Source organism: Strix uralensis, chromosome 4, assembly GCF_047716275.1.
Source record: "Strix uralensis isolate ZFMK-TIS-50842 chromosome 4, bStrUra1, whole genome shotgun sequence".
Taxonomy (NCBI): domain Eukaryota; kingdom Metazoa; phylum Chordata; class Aves; order Strigiformes; family Strigidae; genus Strix; species Strix uralensis.
Genome location: NC_133975.1, coordinates 108,112,713 through 108,133,063, shown reverse-complemented (window position 1 = coordinate 108,133,063; position 20,351 = coordinate 108,112,713). Strand labels below are relative to the sequence as shown.

Sequence of the window (20,351 nt, the reverse complement as noted above, 5' to 3'; positions counted from 1 at the left end):
ATAGTAGGCTTGAAATAGTAACCTAGTAGAGGGCTCATGTCTGCTCCTGTGTCTATCTTGAGAAGTCATCAACATTAGATACATAATAATATTATGTATCTATTAATTCTATAAAAAATCTATAATATTAGTAAGAATTAAATGCCTCCTAATGTACATAATTGTGCAACTAAATCTTGAAAGAGCATATTCTTGGCTGGCTACAGCTGAGGATTAAGAGACCTTGAACTCTACCTGTCATTCATTTCTTAAACATCCACTTCCTTTGGTTTTCTAAGCTATTGGCCTCAGTCACATCCTGCAGGAAAGTGCTTAATTACCAGGTCAAACAAAGCATTTTGTTTTAAGCCATTCTGTGCTGGTGATCTAACACTGCTGAACGTCTCTTTTGCCCTGCTTTCAAGAAAGCATCATTAGCTTGCAGCTGACCCCTCACTTGCCCCATCTGTTTTGAAGTCTTCCTCCCCCCAACACACTTCCCATCCTTTCCATCAAGTCTGTCCAGTTATTGAATGTGCTCTGTATAAAGCTACTAATTATTCTCAAGAGCTTTCCAGTTACTCTGAATTAACGAAAAAAAAAAAAGTCATGGTGAGAATGCATCCTAGTTTTATCTAAGGGGCTTTTATAATTTTTTTCTGGATTTCATCCACTTTAATAAAACCCGACATTCTGTCTCCCTTGCTGACTGCTGCTTGTATTTATCCTATGATTTACAGTGGCACCTGAACTTTTAGTCTGCTGCAAAGCAAACATTATGCAAAGGCAGTTTGTGGCTTCCAAGTGACCTGTGGTATTGACAGGTAACTGTGGTACCTTTACAGCTAACATCATCAATAGCATCCAGATGTTAATTATGTTAATTTACAGCCACACAAAATTGACCAGAGGACACATTCAGATGGGTGCTTGGCTTGCTACTGCTGTCTATTTCAAATTGTTGCATGTAGCTGGAGTGCAAAGGAAGGGACAGGTGTTGCACTGAACTGAGAAAACTGGCATCCTCTTCTGGATTAACCTTATCTTGGATCAGGAGCAAGTTCAGTGACCTCACCATGGACTGTCCTCCTGGTCATACAGCATAGCAGAAAAGTACAGACTACAAAGAGAGCTCTGAAGGACAGACTGCAGCGGTATGGATATAGCGCCTTGCAGGTTACATCACAGTTAAGGATGTACAGTTAGGAACCTGTAAGGCCTGAGTTCAGTCGCTTGTGGGTGGTGCTTCCAGGATTAACACTGCTTCAACTCGACAAAAGAGCTGATTTGTTTGGGGGTAAGAATCCCTTCTCTGCTACCAAAATAACACTGCTTATATGAGGGTGTGGCACAACAATACAGCAACATAAATTCTGGTAGAGCTAAGCTCCATCATGTTTCTAACAAGTTCACAGAAAAGAGTAAACCCAGTTCTAACAAAAATATGTAGTATTTCAGAAAGTTTAGCTCCTTTGTCAGTGCTGTGATAAAACAAGATTCAGTTTCTCTCAAAGATATTCCCACTCCCAACCCTCAGTTTTTGCATGGCCTAGATCTGTGCATCCAGAAGACTTCAAGGCCATGCTATTCTGACTTCTGGCAACCCCACTGTTTCCAGGCCCTAGGTCTCAGAGAGAGGTCTGACAACACTTCAGATTTCTGACAAGCGTTACACTGCTTAATCAGTAGCATAACACTCCCCTGAAAAGAAGTGTAGAAAGAGTCAAGGTTGTTAGGGGGCAGAAAGGCCCAGCCCAGCGCTTTGGGGAAGGCTAGCATAAGTGGTGCTGTCAAATACTGCAGCTATCCGAAAAGCCAGAAAACAAGCACAGCTCTAGGACTGGGGTGGGGAACTACTTTCAGGAGGCTCCAGACTGAGCTGTCAGGAAAGCAGCTGCAACTTCCTTGAGCAGGGCTTCCCACCAGCAGGTGTCTGTAACTCTAGCACTAACACCACAGTGAGGGAAGGAGCAAGACCCTTGTGGAAAGGAAAATTGCTTGTAAAACCTGTTCACATCATTAAATCCTTCTTTAACTATTTACTCTTCAAACTTGTACCTCAGTGACTGAAGTGCCTTCTGAAAGCTTTCACAGTAGCACTCACTAGAAGTTAATAGAGAGAAGGCTGATGAAGAGATGACTCTAAGTTCAGGCTTCCCACCAGCCCCTGCCTGCCCCCACCTCCACTGCTGGGACGATTGAGGTCTCTGTGCCTGTTTTCATGTGGCAATGGCATAGGCATATCCTGACCCACTCGACCACAAAAGGACTTAGAGCAACAGCTCACCAGCATTGCAGTGGGTAAAGAGGACTATCATCCCACTGTCTACCCCCTAAGAAACAATGAAATGCTTTGAAATAGGTAGGACTAAACACACAAGATGTGGTTTCTCCAATGAGTGGCCTTTGTATGATCGATAAATCAGGAGGCTGAGCAAATTCAGCCCTGTCTCTCACAAAAGCAATGCTGAACAAAGTGTTCATAATGACAAAATTGAGTTTTTGCACAAGATGTGGGTGCCATCCCATTCCAGCAGCACTTCTTCCTCAGCCCTGCAGGCCTTGCATGGGCTGAAGCCTTCTGTGCAGACAGGGAAGAAGTACTGTCAACAATATGCTTCATCTACTTGCTGCTAACACAAAAAAATTGATAGCAGGTCTGCTGACCCCACTCACTTCATATTCTTCCTGCAGCAAACTCCCACCAACGTACAGATCTTTTTAAATTTTTTTTTAAAAAATACTTGTTTCAGTGAATTAAGATGGACACCTTTCCCAGAAACAGGCAGGTGAATCCTCTGGGACCCATGGGATCCAGCTCTGGGACTGGCCCACTAGGAAGTACCTGGAAGATCAGCACTCTGTTCCGCTCCTGCTCCCCTGTCCCCTTTGTCAGAATCACTGCAGGTGGATCCAGGTCCCAATTGTGGCCAGAAAGAAGTCTGTGGAGCCAGGCACACAAGGTACAGCTCTCTTCACACCCGGATCTGGTACCCATTGAGGTCTGGCATGGCTTTGGAATCGGCAGGCTTTTTCTCACCAGATGGCCTGTGAGCAAAGAGGGTAAGAACTATTCAGGAACTGTTTTTTCACTCAGGAGGGGCTGTACATAGAGATGGCAGCAAAGGAAAAGGTACAGGAAAGCTTCAGACTTATCCTACACATCCTACACTATTGTGGGCAGGATTATTCTGCAACCTCCAGAAACTCTCCCAGTGATCTCCACAGAAGTGAATGCAGGTTAGGAGGAATAAGAAGTCCATGCTGGTACCCCAGATCAGTTTCAGGAAGACAATATCACTGACAGCAGTGTAATTTTTGGAATCTGTTTGGGGCACAGATCTGGGAGACACCAGCACTCGGACCCCTGTGTAAGGTTAAATACCAGCTACCAAGATCACTGTCTGAGCTGCCTTCCTCCTCCCTGCCAAAACAAAACAAACCCCAGCTGTCCCCCTACTCCCCCAGCAATGATAAACTCAAAGACACAGACTAGGAAAGAATACTACTGCAGGTGAGAGAAGTATCCCCTGTTATAAAGAACCCCAGTAAGACATCAGAAGGATCCAAGACCAGACAGCAAGATGGGAGTCCATGAGTAAACCAGAGATGGTCTAGATAGGTCTCCTGCTCAGCAACCCTACTCACCGTCGGTCCCCACGGCTATTGCGCCGATGGGGGCTGGCCTGACCTCTTTGTGGGGAGGAGACATCTTTCTTTCTGTCCTTGGTGGGAGATGGTGGCCCAGTTCCTTTGCCAATCTGCCAGAAAAATTAAAGTAAGAACAACATAAGCAGAAAAGAAGTATGAGTAGTAACCAGAAAACACAAAGCCTAACCATGATTAATTATATGGGAGTAAAAGACAAAAAGGCAAGGCAAGTGCATCAAAAATGCAAAAGCCAGAAAAACAAGCTACAGTGATAGCTATGGCTCCAAGGACTGTATACAGTCCAAGCTCATCACAACTGCAGTACTGCACGAGCATCCATTAGGGGACCAGCCTGTATACAAAGGAAAAGAGCCCCCAGCCTCCAATTCACCCTCTAGTCCACCACCACCTAAGGACAGGCTCCTGCCACTTCATTCCCCCAGCACACCATCAGCCAGGCAAGACAGCAGATGCAGCAGTGAACAACTATTCCATCCTTCCTAATTACCTTCAGCCTCATATCACGGGCATGTCTCTCAAGTTCTTTGCGGAAGTCTTCCCGGGTTAACTTGTCTAGATCCAGGATGGAGTGCTTCCACTCAATCTGCTCCACACTGTGTGGGTCATGGGACACACAGTGGCCCAGCTTCACCTTTTTGAGAGTGTGCCAGCAGCGGCGATATGCCTCCTCGAAGTCAAAGATGAGTTCGCTCAGTGTGCGGAAGACGGGTGCTTTGTACATGAGCTCCTCACGTCGGCTGATGCCCAGTGCCCCATAGCGGCCTCCAAAGTTCACCCCCAGCACAATGTGTCGGAAGTAGTTCCCTGAGAAGTGGGTTTTGAAGCTGATGGGGAAACGGTCCAGCGTGGTCATGTTGTTGGTGAGGTAACTGACAGCAGACACTATTCAGGAAACAACCAGTGATACCATTTTCTTGACAAGATCCTTCCTGCTCCAAACCCTCCCAGCCTGCTCAGGAGATTCACCACTGATTCAGGCATCCCATAGGCAAGATTTTTCTCCAGGTCAAGAGTCCAGCTCATTGCAAGCTGCCCTACTTTATTCTGGGTCATGGGGAAACCAGACTTGGCCTCTTCAATAAGACAGTCAACAAAGGTAAGTTAATTTTGAAGCAGTTTTGTGATGCAGAAGTTGCAATGTTAACAACGTCAAGTGTGCTGTATTCCATAGCGCCCAAACTGTTAACACTGTAGCATTATTCCTCACTTTGTTTTACTTTGTTTTACTAGCTACTATTTCACACACAAACTGAGGAACCTTCAGGACAAAATACTCATCAGACCGCCCTTCTGAACTTGCCATCTCTGCTCCTCCATCTGGCTTTGCCAATGTGCATCAAGAATCTATAGCCTGAGTGACATAGTCTAAGCCTGGAAGATAGCTAGGAAAGATGTGTACTTAAAGACAACACGTGTCTAGAATTTAAAGGTATTGCCTAAGCTGGCAGGCGGCGTTAGTCATAATAGTAAAGTGACACACACCATGATTAGAAGTTGGGGAGGATCCCTAACTTACTTTAATGTAGAACACATGCAGCCAACATTGCAGTAAGGGAGCAGTGTTACCCACAAAGGACTTCCTGACCTAACTCTAGCTATATTTTGCCCCTCTTTAGATGTTCCTTAGAGCCTTCTTTTATCTTTTACTCACTTGTAGAGTTATCCAGAGCAGCACCACCCTACTTAGGAAGGAGGAGCAAGAACTAGTTCTAGTATTTCAGAGAATTGCTTGGATTTGGATTTTATTGGTGGGGTTTTATTGGTGGGAGAACTGGGGAGGGAAAACAGGGATATGGGGCTTGGTGACAATATTATCAGCAGCCTCAAAGCATCACAAGAGAGCAGAGGAGAAAACACAAGGATGGGCAGACATGCACAATTCCAAGAGGAAAGGATACATTCCCAGGATCACAGCTTCCAGGCATTTTATTGGCAGGGCCTCTTTGGTCATTTCTTTGGCCAGGTCCATCAGCCTGCAGAGTGGGACAAGGGAAAGACAAGGACAGTTAGAGGGCTTGTGCTATGCAAGACAGCCAGTTCAGCCCTTCTGCACTATATAGGTAAGGTAGGTTTCAGGAGAGAAGGTGACCCACTGAGGACACAGAACAGAAGAAAATATCTTCTTTAGGAAGATATTAAATCCAAACCAGGACTCTACCACGTGCTATCACTGCTTACAAGGAAATCCCTTCAGTGAGTTACCACAAAGCTGCCTACTAGGCCAATCTCTGTTCTCAGGGAGACCACAGCACTTGGCTCAGGGAGTTCTGGATGGACACCAGTGTGACCAAAAGCAGAAGCCTCAAAGGACCAGGCGTCAGCAATGTTTGCCTCACAAGGTTCAAGGACAGTGAAGCCCTCTTCTGTGGCATCAAGCCTACTCTCCGTTCAGCAAATACTGTGGAGGAAACATTGCACTGATTACAACACAGGATATTTGGAGTCATGTAAGTCTATGGACTAGACCAATAATAAGAAGCCAGTCTTGGGAGACTCTCAATATGCTGGCAAGAGAGTCAATGAACATCAGGTGCTTTTCTCCAGGAACTTATGGGGCACAGCTCTTCCCAAAATCTGCAGTCAGAAGAATCCCCCTTCTCCTTCAAAGTATGAGACACCAAAAGCTCAGTGAGCCTATATTTTGCAAAGGTACTCACAGGAGCTATGAAGTTAGACCTGTAAAGATACTTGGCTTTTACAAAGCTTGTTTAGGGCAGGACCTAATTCCAGAATCCACCAGGAGTTCATATTCCAATTGGAAGAAGGCAGAATGTGCACATCTTTGAAATACATTATTTTACTGGATTTACTGATTCGTGACAACAAAACCTACTCTTGTCCTTGAGAAAGGCCAGATGCAGCTCTGCCCAGCCATGCCCAGGCAACAGACAATAAAGTCACCTTAAGTAAGATGGAGCTGCAGTACTGAAAGACCTGAGTACCACACAGACCTTGGCCAGGGGATGGAAGAAAAAGCCGTGGGTATAGCAAGGCCCCAACATCTTAAAGCAAGGATTCAATGCTGTAGGAGCTGCCAGCACTTACCCAGTCAGAGGTCTGCTCTTCTTAATCTCAAAGAATTGTGTCCCAGTGTGATTGTACCTGGAGGCAAGAAGTTAAGGGCTTGGCAGCTTGGAAAGTAGTTTGAAGAAAACCTGTCTAAAGAACTTTCATGTTACTTACAATTCTCACAGCAAAGTCATGATCCCACAAATCATGATCCCAGCAACGCAAGAAAATCCCCACCTCCCTCTCCTGCCTTTCTTCTGTTTATAATCCCACCTTACTTACACTGTATTTCCTTCTTGTTAATTTTTCTCCTACCCACACACAGGTTTCCAGTCCATTTTCCAAAGGTCCATGCTGACAGCACATGCTCTTCTCAGCTTTCCAGTTATCAGGGCAAAACAAAGTTTGATAGATCTGTGCCTGCTCTGGTCTGCACAGAATGCACGGAGCACTGAAACATTCATGGTACCTTATTCTAAGACTGACCGGGACTCATTCCAGAGCACAACCACCTTAGAAGGGTGAGAGGTGCCAAAAGGTCTGCATTCTTACCTTGTTTTAGGGCTGAAGCCAGAGCTAGCTCTGTATCTCTTCAGTGAGATTAGACTGCTTGCATGGCATGTACCTGCTGTCCAGCACAACAGGGATGGAGAAATCTCATTCCCAGGACACAGTCACACAGGCAGCTCTTGATATAAAGAGGCAAGATACCACAGCTGCACAAAAACAGGGTGGCTGACTGTCCCTTAGGCAGCTACAGAGAAGAGTATTCAAGTAGGATGACCTGAGAGGCAGTTTTCTCACCACCACAGCTCACCCATGCCTTAACAGTGAGGTGACACAGTTTGTAGTCCATCTGAGAGCCAGCTGTCAGGATCTCAGATATGCATGTTTTTAATGAAATGGCACTGTAAAGCCACTGATCTAGAAAGGTTGGTAGTGGGGAAAGGCCCTTGACAACATGCCCTTTTGTTACATGGAGTGAACAAGATCAGAAGGTAACTTAGGCAGAAAATAAAAGAAACAGAGCAGCATAACAAACCATCATCCCAAGTCCAGCTTCCTGTTTTCAGGGAGCAAGTTTCTGTTCCCTTCCAGCTACAACAGAATGATCTTTTGTGTTCTTCACAGGGAAAGAGCGTCCCCTTGCTCCCTCTTCCTTGGTTATCACACCAGGGACTAAAGTCACAGTAAAGGATACTGAAGCTCCCTGATATAGCGCTGTACAGCTTCCAGGCGCTCAGGGATGGGGGTGGATGGCTGGAACGCAGGCACACTTGGTATGGGAATCTGAAATGAGGAGCAGAACATAAAGCACTGCTTGAAAACCTCTCCAGCTTCTTGCTGAACTCAGTAGCACATAGCTACAGGGAGCATGTTCCTCTGAAACCAGCACCTTTTTGCTTCCCAAAGTGACCACACCAGGAATATTTCTCTGTTCCCACACCGACAACTGGGAAGAGATTCAGAAGGAAGCACCACCACAGAGCTGCAAGAGAAACTGTGTGAAAGGGTCCTGCATTTAGGCATCATTACATTGGAAGAATTAGATAAAATTAACTGACAAGGCAAGATGCAAGACAGAAAAGCTATCACCCGAGGGAGCTTGGCCTCATTTGAGTATGCAACTGGAAGGCACAAAACAAAAATAAGAGAAGGAAAGAGAGGCAAAAATGGAGAATGAGTTTCCCCAAAACTACCGAAGCATGGAACAGTCCTGTAAGAAAGGGTGTGAAGGTTCCTCGCTGCCTCCTGGAATTTCAGGTGAGTTGGCACTGACTAGGATATAGGCTTGACAGCATCATGACTGCCCCCCCTGCAGTGTCTGCTGTCCCATTCTGAGGCCTCGGCCTTACAGGTCCAGTCAGATTTTCCTCACCATTTGTTCCATGGGGGATAACTGCAGCCTTGTCAGCAGCTGAGAAAACGTGTCTAGGGAAAGAGAAGGGTCCTGTCCACAGGACAAATGTAATGGAGAAGACACAAATTAGTGTGACTGACAGGCTTGGAGAAACAGCCCAGCATTCTCCCTCTGAAGAATAGCTCATGCCTCGCACACACCCCTCTGGTACCAGACTGCAGCTTTTCACAGCAGTTTGGTTTTTAGCATTTCAGTTCTTCCTCAGACTTCCCCCAGAGCTGGGCTATCCCCAGCTAAGAAAGAGTGAGTCAGAACCAGATCTTCCCTTGGGCCTTCCACTCCGCTGTGCACAACTGCCTCTGCTGGCCATGGTTTTGTAGCCAGCAATGCTGCTTAGGCACTCATCACCCTCCATGTGTATTTCTGTGGCCACTCATTTCCATACCTCCTTCTTCTGCCCTGGGTTGGCACAAGTGACTGGTGAACCAAGTCAGGCACCTGAACCAGCTGAAAGCTGAGCCAGCAAGCATGGGTAGTTTTCAGTCAGATCAGTTCCCTGTCCTGGTTTGCCACATGGTTGCACTCTGCTTGTGCCCACACAGCACAGGGGCCAGAGACTGCTTAACCTTGAGAGATGGGCTGTTGGTGCCTCTGGAAACCATAATCTGTAAATGTTTCTCAGTCTAGCTCCAAACACTATCAGCAAGTAAACACTGAGCTAAACAAGTCTCTATCCATTTTTTCTCCCATGTTTTGATCTTTCTTTTCTTTTTGAAAACTAACTACCACCATTTGGCCACTGGTACCCATTTTTCTACCACCTCTTTGAGGTGCCAGTTGCCATGTCCAGTGCCTCATTTCTGTACCCTGCATGGAACAAGCAGAGACACGGGCTGGCTCACTTGCAGGAGATGGCACAGGAATGGCAGGAGCAGATGTGAAACTGGGTTTGTTCAGCCACAGCAGGAGCAGGGAAGGCTCCAGAGAGTGGCACAGGGATGGAGCCGTCTCTGGAACCGCACAAGCTGAGTCAGTTTGGATGCTGTGAGCTGACACACTGAGTCACAGGAAATCATTTTCAGGCAGAAACAATGAAAGAGGTAACAACCAGGACAGGCTGACTATTTAACTTTGTTTCATTTCTTCAGAATAGAGACTTGAATGCTTTTTGAGTGGAGACAGACGATGAAGTGCATGCTGACAGCACAGGTTAATGATTCTGGGTAGTTACTCCTCCCTTTACTAGTACAGACCCCCAGATCCCCTTATCCTCAAAGGACTGTGCAACACTGAGACAGTGTAATGGCACCCAGTTCAGCAGGGGACTAGTTAATGCAAAGAGCCTCCTGCACCTCAAGTGATTAAACTGATGAAAGTACAGCATGCTCTCTCTCTCTCAGATCTGGGCCTGCAGCCCAGACTGGGCTACAGTTTCTTTTGCATCAGGTCTATAGCATTTTAATGGGGCAATAGAAGTAGGAGGAGAGGAAAAAGGTCTCCATCCCTCAGTCCCACACTGACAGCATAGGAGACCCTCACGCTTTGTTCTTACCCAGCATCATCCACTACACATCTCAGAAAGGCTATAAATACTAGGCAGTCTTCACAATCCTCCAGAAAGCAGAGAAGAATTTATTTGTGACAGAAAAGATAGGAAATCAGATCTATTCTGCTTTCCCTTTAGTTATTCTGAAAGCTGGAGAGAGATCTAGGAAGAGAGCCCAGATTTCCCAGAGCACATACCTCTGCCAGGCTTAACAGACTGAACATGTCCTTGGTCCCTCATCACTTGTGGAGGGGTTGCATCACCCCACTCCTAGATTCATGTACCCCGGCAGGCTGGCTACATGCATGGGATTGGGACTCTGCTTTTAGAAAGGGGATCCTGAGAACAACAGAGATTTTCAGGTACTGAATGGGCCATGCTGTGCGTGACACAAGGCAGATGGGAGTGAGGCACAGACAAAGCTCCAATGTTACCCGTATCACAGAAGTGCTTTCTGGCCAGCCTAGTTTAGCAACAGTTTGGTTTATGGTGCTTATATGTATCCAAGCACCTCCCTAATCTTTCTTTTGCAAGCAACATGGGAGCAATACCAATGCCAATTGTTAGCCTGTCTGAAGAAACTGGATTTTTCTCCCTCTCTCTTTATATGAGCCCATTAGATGCAACTCTTCCTGTCTTTGCCCTCGTAACCACCTCATTTAAAATCCATCATTTCTTAATGAGGCAAGCACACATCACTTTGTATTTCCAGTGTGCACCCATCTGATGGTCCCAGCAGCTTCAAAGAAAGTAATACCCCACCCTGTTGCTAGAAAGGAAACAACCTACGAGAGGGTGGCACTCTGAAGCCTAGCATGCATGGCCAATCAACTATGTCCTGCCACCCTGGCACGGCTCACTTAGTGCCCACTCACCCCAAATCTACTGGAAGGAAATGGAGGCCAGAGAAGATATCTGAGCATTAGCACCCCAGTGAAAGACACTGCCCCTGCAGCTGATCTGTGAACATATTTATAAAGTCTTATTCACTGCCTCCCTGCAGTCATCGTTTTACGGTATTAAGTTTAGTTTATGGACAACTCTTTTGAGAGTTATTTCCCCCAACACAGGCCAAAAATTTCAGAGTAGGCAAGCCAGTGTCCAATTCCCAACACCTAAGAAGGCCTATTCATCCTCCAGCACATGGAGAGTACCTGGCTTTTCAAAGAGCTAGCCCTGCAGGGTACACTCATTGCCCTAATTCTCATCTGTTGCATCAGCCATTTGAAGAAACATGATGGCGTGGAGACGGATGGTGATATAAGCAGCCCTCAGAGATGAAAACACATTCCTAAAGGGGAAAAGGAGCTACGGAAACAGAGCCCGTCCATCCGTGCTCCTTCCTGCATTCCAGCATCCTCTCAGCTGTATGCCTGGTGAGTTTGGGAATGGGATCTCAGATTGCAGATGACAGAATAGAGTTTATAGATCTGGTTCCCAGGGGTGCTAGCAGACACCAAAAAAAAGAATGGATAGCCCAATTTCACCTGTTATTGCAAGAGCTCATACCACGTGTGTCCCCTAACTGTAACCCTCTGGCACCAAGACTATAAAGTGAGAACAGTGGAAGTACTTCACATTAAGACCAAACCCAGAGACTGAACAACTGTATTTCCGTCCCTTCATGCACTGGACTCTTGTTTAACTTCTTCCTTCCATTTCCCTCACCTCTCCTGCCCAAATCAGGCCCTTTTGGTCAGGAACTTAAGTAGTGTGTGTTCTGATTGATCTGAAACATGTTTTCAGCCTTCACCCAGGCTTGGGACAAAGTCAGAAAAGAGGAAGGAAATCTTTAAAGGAAGGAAAAGTCTAACGGGGTTAGAATAGGGACTGTAATCAGGATTCAAGATTTGTTCTGGTTGCTGCCACAGATGCCTGTAACTCTTCACTGCACAAAGGATGTTACATCACATGCTCCTCCAGAGTTCGTCGTGGAAACCAGTACAGATTGCCTGTGCACTATACAATAGCATGTTCTTGCATACTTCAAATTAACCTTCCCAAGGAGGTAAGTCCTTGCTAAAAAAGTCTGAGCAGAAAAAACTTCATCTTTTTGTATGTGAATTTCTTCTGTTGGCGTGATGGGAATACTCTCATAACCCCCCAGTGGAGTGACACACCAAATGTTTGCTATGTCTTTTGTTCACAGGATGCCAATGAACGGGGGAGATTTTCCTCCAGCTGAGGTGCAGCACAGATAGCAACAATCACAAGAATTCACATGGAAGTATTTCAGTATGGCACAGGGACACAAGGTTAAGTGAAACGATCACGGGTTCCTCTTTTCATAGAGTTCTCTGCATCAAGGCCAGGAACGCACTTGTAAATCACATCTGACACTACACCAGCAACAAGCTCTGTAAGCGTTCGCTAACTCCTCTTACAACTCTTTTGCATCAAGAGTCTCTTTTCTGACAGACATGGTTCTGTGCAAGAATGTCTTTTTCTGAGGAGGCTGTACCCAAATCTAATTTCTCCTGGTTCAGAGCCTCACCCCTGCCTGTCTCACTTGCGCTCCCACCTCAAGTATTCGGACTCTTCTAAATCCGACCCTCCTCATCTTTTCATCATTTATCCAGTCTTCCTCTTTAGGGCAATCCCTCTCCCTCCCAGGGGGCTCGCACATTAGCCATCTGAAGCCTGTTTTCCAGCAAGGCCTCAGAAGAAGAGGGTGCTGCCGGCGCCCCAGGGCCGGGCAGAGCCCCGCAGAACCCTCCCGCACTCCGAGCCAGAGCGTGGCTCTGCTTCCCGCAGGAGCGGCGCAGGGGCCCTTTTCCCAGGGGCTGGCCCCCGAGCTGGGGCGAGCGGACGCTCCCAGCAGGTCGCCACCGTTTCCCCCCTTCCCTTCTGCGCCCCGTGGGGGTCGGCCCGGCCCCTCCCGCCGCGCCGCACCAGCCCCGGGCGGGGGGGGGTAAGTCCTCACCTTGGGCAGGTCGGCGGCGCCCCGGATCCTCTGCGCCACCCGCTCCCCCTCGGGGTGGATCCTGCCCACATGCCGCCACATCCGCTCCCAGGTGGGCTCGTCCACGGGCAGCCCGCCGCGGTTGACGAAGAAGGGGACGCCGCCGTCGCGGAGATCCTCCTCGCCCTCCTCCTCCTGCTGCTCCTCGTCCCGCGGCGCCGCCGCCGCCTCGCCGGACGGGGGGTGCCTGGCGGCGGCCGCGGCCCCGCCGCCCCCCGGCATCGGCATCGCCGCCGCCCGCGCTCAACGCCCGCCGCCCGCCGCCGGGCCGCCGGGGGCCGCGCCCCGCATGGCCGGCGCACCGGGCACGGGGCGTCCCGCCCCCGCCTCGCCCCCCGGAGAGATCAAGGCGGAGGGCTCTGGGGGGAGCAAGCCGGGCAGGGCGGCGCCGGGTGCCGCATCAGGCCGCCGCGGCGGCGGGGGGGGGGGAAGGCGGCGCCGGCGGCCCAACCGCCCGCGGCAGTGACGGCGGGCACCGCGCGGGGCGGGCCTGCCGCCGGGGCGCCCCCGCCGCGCCGCCTCCCGTGCGCTCCACGGGGCGGGGGGGCGGGCGGGGACAGCCGCCTCCCCGGCCGATGCTGCATGCGGGGTAACAAAGCCCCCGCGCGGGGCGGGGCGGGGCGGGGCGGCGCGGGGCCGGGCTGGGCCGGGCGCCGCGCCCCTCCGCTCCGCGCTGGGCCGAGCTGCGCGGGGTCTCGCAGGCCGTGGGTGGCGGCGGGCACCCACCGCCGTCCCGGCGCTGGCCGGCCGCTGGCGGGGGCCGGGGCGTGCGGCTGCCCGCGGGCGATAGGAGCGGGAGGCGGCTGCGGCCGCGCGATAAGTGGGGCGGGGCGGGGCCACGCCACGAAGCGACCGTTTAACGGTCGCCGCGAGGGGCAGCTCGCGGTCTGCGCTGGGGAGTTGGGGAGTGAGGGAGGAGGGGGAGCGGGGCGGGGGGGCCCGGGGAGGTGGCGCCGCTGGAAGTGGGGGCAGGTTTCCATGGGGAGGTTGCGTTGAGGAACAGAAGAGCTGGGATAAAATTGCCAGGTAGAAAGCAGTGAGCGACGGAGAAGGTATTTGGGGTGCTCCTGACTTACCAAGTGGCACGAGGGGATCGTGAAGGATGGACTTTCCCCAGGTGGGAACGGCATTGCTGATCTCGGGGAGGGGCCCAGCAGGACTCTTCTGCCTGGAAAGAGACAAAACTCACCTTTGTTGTAAGGTCTGGAGATGCACCACAAGTGACATACCGGGTGTGTTGCTCTGGCTTTGTGGTCTGGTTCTCTATCTCAGCCCTGCTGTGGTGCTGCAAAGCGCGCAGCTGCGATGTGAGGTTCTCCCCACGGTGCAGGAGGTGTGGAAGCCTGTTCTCCACTGGGTTCCCGGCACGATGGTTGCATCCTCATCCATAAGAGCAGGCTGTGTTTTGCCATGGACAGGACTGCTGCCTGTTTTCTTGCCACCCTGTAACATTAATCCATTTTGAAAGCACTAGTATAAGATAAAAATGTTCTGTAACTCAAGCACCGAGTAAAAGAAATGTGTACAAAGTAACAGGTCAGCTGTGGAGGAACCTTCTGAAGGGCATCTCAAATGCTGGCATTTAGCACTCCAAGCACTCCAAAGGGCTATACATCCTGGGGCTGGCTGCCATGGGATTTGATGGGTCCTGAGAACTGGGTATAACCTTTACAGAGTCTGGCAGAGGATTTCAGAGAGAAATGCCACATCTCTGGTAATGCCCCGTGGGCAGTTGTTCACATTTCTGAGAGCAAAATACTTGAACACAGCATCTCCGTTGAACTCAACATTGCCCAAATAGATGAAAGGTTGATTTTTTTTCAGGAAAAATAAGCTAAATGCATATCCCTGCTTCTTCCTTCAGCCTTCCAAACAAATCACCAGCATTGCTGCATGCAACCTGCTTTGGCTTCTGTGATAAAGTTAAGCATATGCTTCTTCACTGAGTAAGGATTTTCTATTGAATGGGGGACCTTGAGCAGCGCTGATTTATCGCTTCAACAAGGTTTCTAGTGTTTTTATGGTTGTCCTTGTCTTTTGCCTGTGAGCAAGTAGAGATTGGTAGAAGTTGACTCCTTTTATATATAAAGAGACAGCAAAGCCTGTGGCAGCAATCATTCTACAGCCCCGGAGTGGACACGCTTCATAAGAATAGTTCATACCCCCCATGTCCTCAGTCCCTTCTTCCCCAGTGGCCACTCAACTTTGGTTGAGTGTCAGGTATATTTCCCGTAGCAGCACTGGGGAAAGGATGGTGTGCAAAGGCTTTAAATGCTGCTTTTAGAGCTGTATTGCCTCCCCTGTCTGAAACTGAGCACAGCTACCCGTCGAAGCGAGGATGCTGGTTTCAATTTTGAGCTCCAGCACTAATTCATGGCTGGTAATTCTCATTGCCTTCTATACCTCAGCTTTTCTACCTGTAGGGGGAAATGCTAATAACCCTGACTTGTAGCCAGAGATTTTGAAAGATTAGTTGGTGGTTTTGGCATGTTAAGAATTATTCCTAAAAATGAAAATAATGTGTTATAATAGAAATGAAATACAATCCTTGTATCTTTAATGCCTTAAAATATATTCTCAAGTCTCAGTTGGAGAAAATGTAGCTGGTGATCACCATCAGGCCTCAAAATAAGGCTTGTCAGGGGATTTTTGTTTCAGTTTATACTAGTTAATTATTAGGCAATGTCCCTCCATTCTGGCCATCACTTTAAGTAATTTGGCAGCAGCAGGGAATCAGTATTTTAAGGCAATAGCATAGCACTACACTTTGTTTAGCTGGGAAAGAACAGAGCATGGCCATGCCGAGTGAGCCAGTCCCTGCGGTGGGGACTGAACATAACTGAGGTGACAGCAGAGGACAGAGACTTCGCTGCCTCTTCTGCACAGCTAGTGTTTCCTTGTCTGCAAGTGTTGTTACCTGTGGCACAGGCTGTGTAATGTATGTTAAACACTGCCTCTGATTTCTGGCAGCAGATTTTTGTGTCTAGGATGACAAGGGACCAGAAGACCAATTTTTTTTTTTTTTAATAGCAATATAAATCTTTTATTTACCTATGCTTTGTAGAGGAAGACTTTGCAGACACTGTGTGAATCACACCTGAGAATGGCTTAAACAGGTGAAGGTTTGTTAAGACAGAGTTAAGATTTGCTGTTAGTGAAAGAATGAATAACTTTGATAAAGGATTGAAATCAAGTCAGAACTTCTTTGAATAGGGAAGTTATTTCATAAGGTGTAAAATATCTGATAAAATTAAGCAAGTGGTGTAGAAAGCACTTGAAAAATAAATTCTCTCCTCTGCTCTTCTGGGTGAGCTGGGAGTTTTGTCTCTGTTGGAGGGGATCCAAAATTTGTTTCTGTAAACATGGATAATGAGTGATAGTGTTGACTTTCTGTTTTGTAATGTCTTGTACATTTTGATTAGTATTTCATTTTTTAATTTCTGCCAATCATTTGTTACTGTGCTGTCATTTTGGTTTAAAAAAAAATCTACAAAAGCACCAGTCTGTTCTTTAAGCAATGTCTTTGTGAACTTGCATAGGAGCAATTAAAACACTTACCAGAGATTTATACTTCTTGACAGCAATTTTAGGCCACTATTTCCATAGTTTCATTAACATACATTTTCTTAGTGTGAACTGGAACCCTTCATTTAAGATCTCAGTGGTCTTAAAGGTCTTTTCCAACCTAAATGAGTCTATGGTTCTAGATAACACTAAATGTTGCTTCGAGCATGGGGTTGTGCTGTCTTTATCCATCTTGGCCTAACTCTTTGTGATCTAAGCTTCTCTGTGCCACTAACTTCCTTTTTTGTAACTGTTTTGGAGTGGGTTCCCTTTTCTGTATTCCTGAAAGAGCTAGTCAACCTCATGTGACAAATCAGCATCTTTCTGAATCTATTTCCCAGAGTTTATTTAGCTCCAAAGCAGTTATCAAAACCCACTGAATTTGCTTCAGTGTTTTTTACTTATTAATTCTATTTAATTCTCTGTGTGTTTGGAGTGCTTCTTTAAAAGGCAGCTGTAGTTTGTCTAAACTAAATTTCAGAACTTTGCAATTGAGTCATCCAGTGCCTCTGTATCACATTGGATAGCTTGCAACATACTTTGTGAGGGCCCTTCTCCTGAGAGCTGTATTCCTGTGTATCACAGGGTTCCTTTGCACCTGTAGGAAATCTGTAGGAAACTTCCTGCAGATTTGCATATTTTCATCCAGGCTTTACTCTACTGGTGGCAGTTATGAGAGGAGTTGAGGAGCTGAGGGCAGGAAGCAAAGTTTGCAGTAGCCTGACTGTGCTTGGGCCCTGCTGTATCTAGCCGAGTCCCACTGCAGAGAGGAATGGGCTGGGAGGGATGTCATGGTGGAGTCCAGGATGGCCTTGACCTGACGGGTTAGCAGAGCTGCTGTGTTCAGTGAAGGGTTGGGGAGGAAACCTGTATAGCTTTTAGTTGCAAAATCATTACGTGAGATAATTTGGATTCACAGTACTTATGTTCGATGAACATATTTCCATGAACCTTGATTTTGTGTGAAATAAGTGGGGAAGCTGAATTTGTTAACTCCAGGAGAAGAGAAGCCTGAGAGGGTACAGTCTTTAAATATACCTGAATAAAGTAATGTCTTACTCTTCTAGGGTATATAGGACAAGAAGTAATACATGTTTAAAATGTAATGAGAAAGATTCAGGTTATACATTAGAAAAAACTTTCCATAAGAACAGTGAAAGACTGGAAGAAATGGCCTCAGCAAAATACGGAGTTGGTATCATTGAAAAGTTTCAAGCATTGTTCATCAGCCATCAGTCATGAATTATTACAGTTGAACCCAATAATCTTAAGGGTCTTTTCCAACCTAACTGATTTTATAATTCTCTGATTTAGTTAGAGTTGATCCTGCTTTTGGGAGGAGGGGGAATGTTAAAATCCCTTAAAGCCCTTTCTTCTGTGCTTGAAAATCAGTGGCCTAATGTATTGACCACTGAAGGTGGGGAGAGCTTTTGATGATTTGAAAAGCTCTCTTGGTGAAGTAAGCTCAACTTGCTTCCATTAATGACCCTTGCTCATGCAGCCTCTTGACTTCCAGTTATGAGAGAAATAGTATATATCAGGGTGGAAGATCAGAGCAGACTGGCTCAATGGAAGTTTTCTTCCTAATATCTTTTTTACACATTATGTAAACTACTTTTTTTAAGTGTTTGGTGTTGCTTTCAGTTAAAGATAGAGGGTTGAAACTCAGGTTTTAAGTGGTGTTTTTTGTTTCTGTGGTGTTTCCTTACTGTGCTTAGTTTTTTCCAGCTGACAATTGTACTGCCTTTAGCCTGTTCATACAAATGTCTTTATGTGCGATGAAATTCTCTGCTGTGCAGGAAACCCTGATGAGCTCAGTATACTACTGAGCAGTATGCATATGCTTCAGTAGATCTTTGCCCAGAGCAGGAATTCTACCTTTGCCCCTAATTCTGCTCTTGCCTTGGTTCTAATCAGGACTATCTCTGAAGATAACAGCAAAGCTTCTGTGGTTTGATTGGAAAGCCGATGTAACCTTTAGTCTGTGTGGGAGATTGACAGGCATAGCAGTTCCAGAAGAGCCCTATTCTGCGAGCAGCTAAGAATTGCTTCATCAGAGACTGATATAGTGAGTCCACACATTTTCCTGTTTAGGTACAGTCATACTGATTACTTTTCCTGCGTAGGTCAGATCTAGGAGAGCAGAGATTAGATCCGATCAAGTTATCAAATGTCAGCAAATATTTGTGAAACTTTTGCATTTATCTTCCTTTATCATTGTCCTGTGGAGTTGTCACATAACCCAGCACATTGTGGCATGGCATTCTCCGTCCTGTCTGTCACATGGTTGATAAACCAGCCATTCATCATCCAACACGTGGAGATTCACACACTGGGACTCAAGAAGGCTGAAAGGTTAGGACTTGCTGGAACGAAGAGAGGACTATAGATGGTGATTGAAACTTTACAACTGGACTGTTTTATTTGGAGTTTCTAATTTGTCCTTAATAATAACAACTCTTCTTGATGAAAGGAACTTGCAGAGGGCTTGGGTGTGGAGTTTCAGGGTTGGGAAAGGAAGCACACAGCCCATCATCTTGCGTGCTTTGTGCCACCCCAGCTTAGAGGCAGGGTGTGAGACCAAAAGCTAGAGTTTTGGGTTGTGTGCAGAACTGGCATCTGAAGATTTATTCATCCAAATAGGAAACACAAAAAGCACCATGATACCTGGGTGACAAGTGAAAGAACTGTAAGTAGAAATGCTTTCCAAAGTTCAGCTATCTCTTTCAGACAAAGACCATAGACTGATATGGTTTCACATCAAACTTCAGTGAAAGGAAGTTGAACAGCTAACAGGTATAAAGTATTCTACTTAGCTGGGAAGGAAAAGGGACTTTGTTTTCAGAAGAGAGTGGAAAACTCCAGTTTTAGGAGTCACGAGTTACAGAGCTTTCTCCTGTATGAGTGCTGAACAGACATAGCTCAGTTAAACTTGAAGTTACACTAGCAAAAAAATTGTTGAACATAAATTGAAAATAAGTACTCCTGATTTTGAAGTTCATTATCTTCTCCAGTGAGCTTTTGGATAAAGCTGTAAGGTTCTTTTGTAATAAAATTCTTAATTTCCTTTCTGTCTATCTGATATTTTTTCTAGAGCTGGAGAGGAAACAGGCTCCTATCCCGTAAAACCTCTTTCCTGTTCTACACTGGTACAGAACAGACATTTCTGGAAGACTTAACAGGAACCAGAATATGAATACACCAACATGTAGAGTATTTATTTAGGTTTTTGGAAGAACTGCTTTCAAATGCCAACAATGCTTTATGTGAAATAAATAGAAATTTAAACATACATTTCTTGCATCCAAACAGGTGTGCTGACCTTGGGCCATAATGTGAATCTTTCTTATACGGGTCAGAGTGAGCATTCAATTACACGTAGAAAAGACGCTACTCCCAGGTCAGGTCAGGCCAGGCCAGGCCAGAAGTTATATGGAGTCTTAGGTCCAATTCCCTGTGCCAAGTCTCTCTGTGCATGCAGTCTGAACTTAAGTCTGTCTTATCATTGACTCTGCAACTGTCAGTACATTCTGGAATTGGCACCTCTCCCTTTTGGTTTGATCAGAAAATCCTCCTTGAACCAAAGTAACCTTTCTTAGCAGAAATTTATTTTTCTTCAAGAAATATCAATAAACTGGCATTTTGCAAGAGTAAAGGTATTTCCCTAAGAAATTTTAAAATTATTTTCTCAGTCAAATTAGTCCTGAGCAGTTTTCTGTTCACAGCTTGGTCCTTAGTGTTTCCAGTTTTAACTTTGT

The 20,351-nt window shown here is 46.8% G+C and overlaps 1 protein-coding gene and 2 long non-coding RNA genes across 3 annotated transcripts; 2 read left to right on the top strand and 1 right to left on the bottom strand.

Annotated features, from left to right (window-relative positions):
* Nucleotides 1–695: 695 nt before the first annotated feature.
* On the bottom strand, nt 696–13,263 carry VASH1 (vasohibin 1). The gene is made up of 7 exons (XM_074868471.1): nt 12,991–13,263; nt 7,862–7,950; nt 6,697–6,753; nt 5,550–5,624; nt 4,139–4,520; nt 3,628–3,740; nt 696–3,027 (listed from the first exon to the last, which is right to left on the bottom strand). The coding sequence occupies exons 1-7, from the start codon at nt 13,255–13,257 to the stop codon at nt 2,955–2,957; spliced, it is 1,056 nt and encodes a 351-aa protein (XP_074724572.1). The 5' UTR covers nt 13,258–13,263; the 3' UTR covers nt 696–2,954.
* LOC141943351 (uncharacterized) lies at nt 8,158–12,612 on the top strand. Its single transcript, XR_012628926.1, has 2 exons — nt 8,158–8,424; nt 11,288–12,612. It is a non-coding gene; the product is annotated as an uncharacterized LOC141943351 (long non-coding RNA).
* Nucleotides 13,264–19,244: 5,981 nt separating the features above from the next.
* On the top strand, nt 19,245–19,884 carry LOC141943347 (uncharacterized). Its single transcript, XR_012628924.1, has 2 exons — nt 19,245–19,282; nt 19,688–19,884. It is a non-coding gene; the product is annotated as an uncharacterized LOC141943347 (long non-coding RNA).
* Nucleotides 19,885–20,351: the final 467 nt, after the last annotated feature.

What these genes read in the sequence shown, in the direction of transcription:
- VASH1 (XM_074868471.1), bottom strand. Translation starts at nt 13,257, where the DNA reads ATGCCGATGCCGGGGGGCGGCGGGGCCGCGGCCGCCGCCAGGCACCCC. An exon ending in GCGCCGCCGACCTGCCCAAG is followed by an intron (nt 7,951 to 12,990) that starts GTGAGGACTTAC and finishes TCCTCATTTCAG; the next exon opens with ATTCCCATACCAAGTGTGCC. An exon ending in AAGAGCAGACCTCTGACTGG is followed by an intron (nt 5,625 to 6,696) that starts GTAAGTGCTGGC and finishes CCCACTCTGCAG; the next exon opens with GCTGATGGACCTGGCCAAAG.